Source organism: Atta cephalotes (genome assembly GCF_000143395.1).
Source record: "Atta cephalotes unplaced genomic scaffold scaffold00055, whole genome shotgun sequence".
Classification (NCBI taxonomy): domain Eukaryota; kingdom Metazoa; phylum Arthropoda; class Insecta; order Hymenoptera; family Formicidae; genus Atta; species Atta cephalotes.
This window is the reverse complement of record NW_012130119.1, coordinates 1119762-1128978: the sequence shown is the minus strand read 5'-3', so window position 1 is coordinate 1128978 and position 9217 is coordinate 1119762. Positions and strand designations below refer to the sequence as shown.

Genomic DNA, 9217 nt, shown 5'->3' with positions numbered 1-9217 from the left:
ATTAAGAGTCGCATAATTTATTTATTTCAACAATGTTTAGCAAATTTAAATTAAAAGTCATGCTCTGGAATAACGCAAGTATCAGGGAAACATAAAAATCGATGTACATTCAGTATGACCTAGATTGGCTATATTGATGGATATAATTCTATCTTACAAAAAGTTTCCTTTTCTTGATTATAAATAAAAGGATAGAAAGGTAAACTAAATACAATGTTGTAACGTATAAATACAGAGTTGTAATAAAAATAAACTGAAATTAATGATACAGCGGAAATTAATAATCATCTCTTAATAATTATAAAAAGTAATTACACATCTATGAAATATTACATTTCAATATTTTGTTTTACTAAAATAACGAAATGAATAAATTGAGCAATAAATTGATGCAATCGAGTTTGCGTGACTTAGTGTTGTTTATTGAAATTAACTATGTAATTCCATAAATAGCGAGGATAAATTAGATCATATAAGGTCCAGTTATCTTTAAGAGTCTTATATGTAATTATCTTGACCTAAAAAAATTATTTTTAGATCTAACTAAATTTTTAGATATTTGAAAACCGCTTTTTCTTTCGTCACATTTATTCTCAAAAATTTTGCACTTAATATGAAATAAATATATTTTTAAAAAAGAAAAAAATATACAAATCCATAAAAAAGGTGTCAAATATTATATTCCTCTTAATAAAAAACAGATACGAAATAAATGCAATTAGCCAAGTATTTCATCACGCAAGACACACAAAATTGCTTAATTTCAGTTCATTTTTATTACAACTCTGTATTTATACTTCACAACATTGCAGTTTACTTTTCCGTCGTTTTATTTATAATTAAAATGAGAAAATTTTTTGTAAAATAGAATCCATATAACCAATATAGGCATACTTGTGAACATACATCGATTATGTTTCTCTAATATTTACGTTATTCCGGACCATGACTTCTAATTCAAATCTGTTGAACATCGTAGAAATAATTAAATAATAACTAATCAATTGTTTGGAAAATAGTTCTTTAGTATAATCTTACAAGTCACAATAATTACAAGTCAACAATATGTTAATAAATTTATAATCTTATAAAAGTAATATTAAATCACTTTACTTTTCATTTTTACGTTTCTGATAAAAAGAAGGAAATATGTAGGCTGTATTATATCCAATATGATACTTAATGCTACTTTTTCTTAGCAGAAGGTATTGATACTATGTACTATGTACTAATAATAAAGTTTTGATAATAAATTGTATAAATTATAATCATAAAATAATAATAATCAATACACAGCTGAACTACCTTATTATTAAAGTTAATAGTGAGTGTGTAAAAGTTTTTAATTTTACACATTAATTAAAACTGAAAATTTGTTCACGATAATAATTTGTTGACGATAATAAAATATTTAAAAATTAATATAAGACAGTCGTGTATACATACATCGATTGTAATGTTTTCCTAATACTGAAAGTAGCTAAAATGGTCAACTGAATATAGTAAAGAAACAACTTAGCGAAAGAAAAACTATTTGACTAAGAAAAATGCAATATTTGATACCCTTTTTATGCATTTGGCATATATTTTTTTCTTTTTTAAAAAAGTTTTTAGGTATTTCACTGCGTTTTGTAAATTTTTTAGAAACTGAAAGAATATAAATTTTAAAAATCTTCTGCAAAATAAAGAGATATAATAATAATAATAATAATAATAATAATAATAATAATAATAACAATAATAATTTGTATTAATTAAATATTAAGTTAATAACATATAAAAATAAAAAGAAAAAATTATTTGTCTCCCTCCCTTCCACTTTTTTTTTCTCTTTTTCTCTTTCATGCTCTCTCGTTTTTTCCTCTCTTATCTTCATTTTCTTGCATTTTCTTCCTTTTCTCATTTTCTTCTTATATTCAATAAAGACTCAAATTTAAATGGATAATAAATACCTGTATACGCTTTATATTTAATCTGTGCAAGGCAATCATGTTTCGTTCTTCTATACATTCTCGGGTGATATTTCAAAAAATTTATTTTCCGATATTGCTTATACTCTAATTTTTGAAATTATAACTTTCCAAGACACATTATTTTCTTAAATTCAATAATCTAGAAACACATAATATCTTGGCGCTAAGACATAATTTGATATTTCGGGATATTATCGCAAGATTTAAATTTCGGTAACTTGACGTTTCGCGACATTATTGCACGTCTTAAATTTCGGTAATTTGACGTTTCGGGACATTGTCCCATTTTTTCAGATTTCGTCACGTTTGTTTTCGAAATATTATATGTCCATCTTCACCGCTGAAACAAAAGGGCTTTTCTCATTGTTGCTTCATCCACTCTAACATTTCATCTTATATTCTCCACCCTCATGTCAAATTCGCAATCCGGGCATATTCCTCCATTCAAGCAATCCCTTCTTATAGAATTTCTTATACCTATCAAAAGCTACCTTTCATATGCTGGAATCTCCTTGTGAAATTCCTTGCTGATATCAGAGTATCTGAAACCTTGGATGTTTTTAAAAATAAGCTCTTTTGTCATCTATAATTGTAAGAGATATGCGAAAGTTGGAAATCAGTTAGTTCTCACATTTCGATGTCCTCTATTCTTCTTCCTTCATCATCATTTTCTCTCATTTTCTTGCTGCCATCCTTCACTTCATCTTCGCTCCTTCTTCTTTTTCTAACTCACTGCTTTTGTTCTCTTTCTTTTCGCTTCTTTTACACGATTACTATTTAAAGCATTTTAACAATTCTGTACCAAGACGACTGTATTATATGGATAATCAAATATTAACTTGCATTGAACGAGACCGTAATATCTATATAAAGAGAGATACATGTAGAAGACACCATAATTAATTTAATTGTAACATCGATGAGCTATTGTACTGATGACGATCAAATTTTGACGTCTCAAAATCTCAAATCAAAACTTCTACAAATTTTATGTTTTAACGTATTAATTCAAAATACATTATTTTATCTCTTAGAACATCAAAAAGAATAAATAGGTGAAAATTAAGAAATTGAAAATATTTAAAATATTTAAAAAAAAATATTTTAATTAACAAAAACTTAAGGTTTTTTTTAAAAAATTCGTAATTTCGAGGAAAAAAACTGCTAAAGAGATTTTTCTAGCGGAATTTCAAACGTAAGCGAACATTTGAAAAGAAACACATTATTTCAATTATTTTCAAAAAATATTTTCGTTATATGAAATTCAACAAACTAATAAATAAGAACGAAAATGGAAAATTCCGATTTGACTTTCGGAAACCTATGGTGGAGATCAATGGGAATATAAAACTGTTTCTAATCCATTCCACCCTTATGGCTTGTAAAGGCTTAGCAGTGTTATTTATATATATAGCTCGGATGTATGTAACTCAATGTTCCAGCTGAGAGTTAATTATATCATTTTCAAACATCTGATCTCAACTTGCTAAAGGATCCCGCAAAAAAATAAGATTTTGACCCTCGGTGAAATTGGCTGAAACTTAAGTATGTTATAATTCTTGATTCACTAATTAAAAATATCCATAGGCACAAAGACTAAAACGACTGAAACTGACTAATTTTTTATTATAGTTGTTTAAAGTTTTATTTTATTGCTGCCTTAAAATTAAGTTTCTGTAATATGTCAAGAGATTTTAGATAAGAATATGAGGACTACGCATTCTTATCATTCTTATTCTCACTCCCCCTATCCCATGCATATTTTTATAAAAAAAAGGTGCAATAAAAAAAAAATCTAAAAAAATCTAAAAAAAAAAATCAAAGTAAATCTTTTTTTGATTTCTTTTGTGTGTGGGTGTGTGGGTGTATATCAATTTATTAGCGAATTCAATTGAAAGAACTAATATACATATTAAAACCGTTATATACTGATTTAATTCAAAATATTATAAAAGTGAAATACAAATATTTTGAATTATAAAATACATATTTTATCTAATAGTACAATAAAATGTATTGAGTATTTCAGGATTTAATCGATTTCTATGTTTATGTATAAACATATCTTTACGTTATTTTGTGTACGGCTTTGATTTGCGTCAATGCGCACTGAGTCCAATTGAATTCGCTATATGATTTTACTTTATCTTATCCATTCTCAGAATTATTGGCGTGATGAACATTTCATTCTTAGATTTTCGTGAATGGGATTGATTTTCGTGAGTGGGATTGATTTTCGTTCCTTTGCCTCTCACATTTGGGATAAAAACAAAAAAAAAGAGGAAATAGAATTTTCTATTCTGTGTTGTTATCACACTTCAGCAAGTACCCAATTTTTTTGCATACCGTATTTTGCATGTGGAAACAAATATCCGAGTCGTCGCACGTGAGAGATATAGAAACTCACATTTCATGGTATACCTGAGAGAAGTCGTAAAAATCTAGTAGAATCTAAAATAGATGATTATAAGAAAAATATATAATTATAAAAACTTTACTTCAATTTTTATGTTACTTTTTATAAAATTGCACGCGCGAGCGTATGTATGTGGGAATGGATAAAGGATGGAGTGAAGGGGTAGAAGGAGTGAGAGTAAGGAATGGTAAGAGTGATTTCATGTTGTTATCTAAAAATCTCTTGATGTATTGTAAAAACTTGACACTCACTTCCTCAGAGAAATTGGCGAATTATTCACAATTTCTAAGAACAGCTGCTTGACATCCCCCTTGTTAATCTGAATTCTCGTTTCTTCGGAGGAAAATACTTGGTTCTTCGTCGACAAACACTTATGCTCAATTTCTTCACTTCTAGATAACTTTATCCAAGAGATATTTCCCAGATTACAATGGAGATATTTCCTGAATAAGAATATCCGCAGCTTATCTAGTGAAGTGAAGAAATTGGGCATTAGACGATACCTGGACACTCGGTTCTCTGACGACAAATAAATATAAATACCGACTTCTTCGACGGCGAACATCTGTTGGACATCGCCTGGCGTCATCATTCGATATTGTTTAGTCGTCCAACGTTGTTCTCTCTCCTCCCTCCCTCCCTTCCTTCTCTCTCTATCTCTCTCTCTCTCTCTCTCTCTCTCTCTCTCTCTCACGCACTCTATCTCTATTTATCTATCCCCCGTATATCGATAATTATTACACATGTATGTGCATGACTGAAAAAAATCTGAAAATTTGAACTGGTTCTTTTTTGGGACTCGATCTCCAAATCTCGATACCAATTACATCAATTTTATTCGGATTAGTCGTAATCGTAAGATCGTTAGCATTATGTAATAAAAGTATCCGAATTTTTATTGTAATTTTAGTTTCTGAGTAATCTTAATCGAAAATTTGTCACTATCAAAGCTCCGAAAAAGCTGGTAAGTATCATCGTTTTATTAGCAGCACAAACATATTTACGTATCAAGTAGTCAAGTGGCCGTTTCATATTTTTATGACTTGACGTCGTGACGCCTGATCAAAAAAGGAAATTTGACTTTTAACTGCTTTCAAGTTCTTGTAATGCACAAATTATTAGATGTTACCTTGTGCGTGTGTGCACAATGTATGCACATATATTTTCGGCGTACCAGAATTGATATCGTGTGCACACGCAGATGGGGTAGGAGCAGATATCTACCAGCTCTCATGGTGGGGACACTTCCGCCATGCTGCTTCCGCATCACCTTGGCAACGCCAAGCGTCGAGAGAGAGAGACACGTACGTGCATACAGGCACGCACATGCATACACGCACATTTACACGAAAAAAATGTTTCAAAGCAAAAGTTACTAAAGTGGATCAAAAAAATTTTAATAATACAAAATTTATTTAAATAAACTTTGAATAAAAAAGTAATTAAAAAAATATTAATATTTGAATAATGTTCACGCAAATAGTCAAATAGTCAAATCTCCGTTTCATATTTTTATGTGCTTGCGGCGCTATCGCATCGCTTGATATTCAGATGTTGAAAAGAGTAAAAGCAAAGAGTACAAATAATGCCAAAGAATTTAATGCTGCGAAATGTAAATAGCTACAAGGACTCCTGCAGCCGAGCGACTTTATAGTGCCACAATTGAAAGCTGACCCGTTTACACGAAACTATTTTCGGCGCTACAAAAAAGTATCGCGAATATATGTGAGCTAATTCGCGGCGTGACAAGAAACGTTGCGTTCAAATGACTGAATTCGTGGCATGACAGAGGAGCGCTGCGAATGCGTTAGTCAGAAAATAGCTTCGTATAATGATAGGATCGGCGCTTTTAATTGTTTGACGTTACAAAGTTGCTCATCTGTAGGAGCTCTTATCGCGAAATAGTCAAATTTGAAATTACAATTAATCATATTAGACAGCTAATGATGTTAGTTTCATTTTTAAATCTGCCTAATGGCGACTGAACAATAATATTAATAAAATTGATAAAATCTGTCGATACTGTCTCATCTTATTATCATTACTGTCCATTAATTACTACTACGCAATAATTGTCATTTTGTTTAGCCAATACAGTTGTTATATCACTGCGTTTGCATCGACTAACAGATTATGCAATCAAGATTATATTTATATTCGAGTGACTATCGTAATAATAACATCAATTGATAATCATGCAACAATAACTGATTTCATTTGTTTTTCGCTTCGGGAGGAGTATTAAAAAGTATTAATAATAATAGATCTTTATCTTTAATAGTAGAGCTTCATCGATAATTTATATGGAATTAAAAATAATTTAAAATATATTATGTAAATTAAAATATATTATATATATATTATGTAAATTATTAAAACAATTTTAATGATAAATTATATAAATTACATTATAAAATTATAATAATTTATCTTGATAAAGTAAATGAATTTTAGTATGTAAAAAAAAATAGAATGTTATCAATTCTAATTTTCTATTTAATTTATAATGCAAATTATATCTCTTAAATTATCTCTTTTTTTCTTACGCACGCCATGCATACATACATACATACATATATCCTACATACATACATACATACGTACACACACATACATACACGTACCCACACGCACGCACAAGGCATATCTCTCCCTTGGCGAGGGTGCAATCGTTTTCATTACGACGTCCTTTTCAGTTCAACGGGCGCACTTCAATCGAAAATGCCACATCAAATATACGTCTGTTCATATTGGAAAGAACGTTGTATAACAATTGCTCTCTGCTAGACGAAAGAATTTGTGTGTGCGTGTGTGTATATCGTGCATATATTAATGTATGTATTAATGTTACACATTATCTGCTACAGCGTTTATCAAAAATATAATAAATAGCAGATAATATATTTAGCAGCTATTATGTAACATCCATTTTAATTTGTTATTTCCATCAAATAACATCATTCATTTAAACGAGAAAAGTAATCGTGCCTTACCAAGTGCGTGTCCTTTCTGACTAAAGTGAAAACAATCATATGTGATCAGACTGGAGTCAATCGGTGGAGCACACTTAGGATCTGCATTAGGTGCGTTAAATAATTTAATGAATGGCTGTAATACCACCGTGAAATCCGGAGAGTTATCATATCTGTAAAATAACAATATCTTTATTAAAATTTTTTAGCTATATATTTTATGAACATAAATAAATATGAATATAACGTATCATAATTTAAAAAAACTAATATCGAAAATAATAGAAAAAACTTCTTATGTATATAGGATATGATAAATTCTGATAAAAAATTCAAAACTAATTTTATTAATTAAACGAGATATTTAATTGCGTAACAAACATCGATTATACCTTCCTGAGTAAACTAAAGCTTCAGCTGCCTGCTGATACAGCCGTGACATTTTCGACGCTTCAATTTCTGGTCGACTACCCTGATGCATGCAGGCGCAATAAAGAGGGTGCAATATATTACACATGGTACTTTTCGTTACTCTAATTGAGACCGTGACATCTGTCGTAAAATAATAATAAATACGATTAGATAAAATAGTGTGTAATGAATATATTATATGTATATTATATAATATTATATATATTATGTATGCATATGAAGGATATGTTATTAATTAAAGAAGCTATGCAGTGTGTTTTACGGATGTATTTTATGGATTGTCTCTGTGTCTCTGGTATTTATCGACGTATCCAGGACACAAAGATGATCCGCAAATGCAACGTAGTTTTTTTAGAGAAAAGTATTCACAGAAGAGTCAAAAGTAATATTAATATTTAACCCAGAAAATATAAGCACCTATATTTTTTTTATTCATTTAAAATTTTATATTTTATCTGCATTATTATCTATTGATTATCGATATTATAATAAGTTTAATTTAAAGTGTTCTTGAAACAAAGGATAATTTATTAAAAATGTCATAAATCAAATTGTGAACTTCAAAACTTTATTAGCGGATTATTATACTTATAAATATTAAGCACCTCATTATCCATTATTTAAAACTTTAAATAATAGTCAATGAGCTACCTAATATTTTTTATGAAGGCTTGTAAACGTTATAGAGATGGTCGAACTCGTGATCTGACACATATACCCACTAATAAAATTTTGAAGCTCAAAATTTGATTTATGACGTTTTTAATAAATTTACATTACATCAGCGGCTGTCGAGTTTGCGATCTGACAAACACATATACACATATACACTCGCATTGCGCTCGTGCATATCTGGACACATAAAAATAATAAAACTTTAATTAAATAAAAATCCTTTCTCTTTGATATAACATAAAATCAGGAAAATATAGAACCGACTAATGTACAAATGATCAGGAAAATATGAAACGGAGTAGCGAACCGGTCACGCACGGCAACGGCTCACAATCAACCAGAATTCCTCGAAAACCCCAATTCTGCAACTATTCGAGTAAAATATCGAGGTCTCCGAGGATCCGTATATATTCAGAGAATAGAATGACGCGTAAACTATTATTTTGATCTATTGATTTTTATTTTGACGATGCATAGCAGGCTTGATTTCCTGGATTGTTATTATCATGAAGAAAAGAGCAGGCATTAATCAGATGAAAAAGTGGCCACCGTTAAAATAACATGTGCGAAAGTATACTTTATGAAGTACTCATCAAAAGTCTCAATGACATCAATCTTCTAAAACTGTTAGTTTTTACACTGTCAGCTCATAAGGACTGCTTGAAATCACTTTATTTTACAAAATCATAAAAGTACGCTTCCTTGCTCTCTCTGTCTCTCTCTGTCTCTCTCTGTCTCTCTCTGTCTCT

The 9217-nt window shown here is 29.7% G+C and overlaps 1 protein-coding gene across 1 annotated transcript in view; it reads right to left on the bottom strand.

Annotated features, from left to right (window-relative positions):
* Positions 1-7350: 7350 nt before the first annotated feature.
* The window catches only part of LOC105623326 (phospholipase B1, membrane-associated-like), an 18427-nt gene continuing 16560 nt past the window's right edge, over positions 7351-9217 (bottom strand). The window contains exons 6-7 of the mRNA XM_012204723.1: positions 7754-7913; positions 7351-7534 (exon numbers count right to left, since the gene is read on the bottom strand). Of these exons, the coding sequence (XP_012060113.1) occupies positions 7351-7534; positions 7754-7913 (344 nt within the window). The remainder of the gene's footprint in view (positions 7535-7753; positions 7914-9217) is intronic.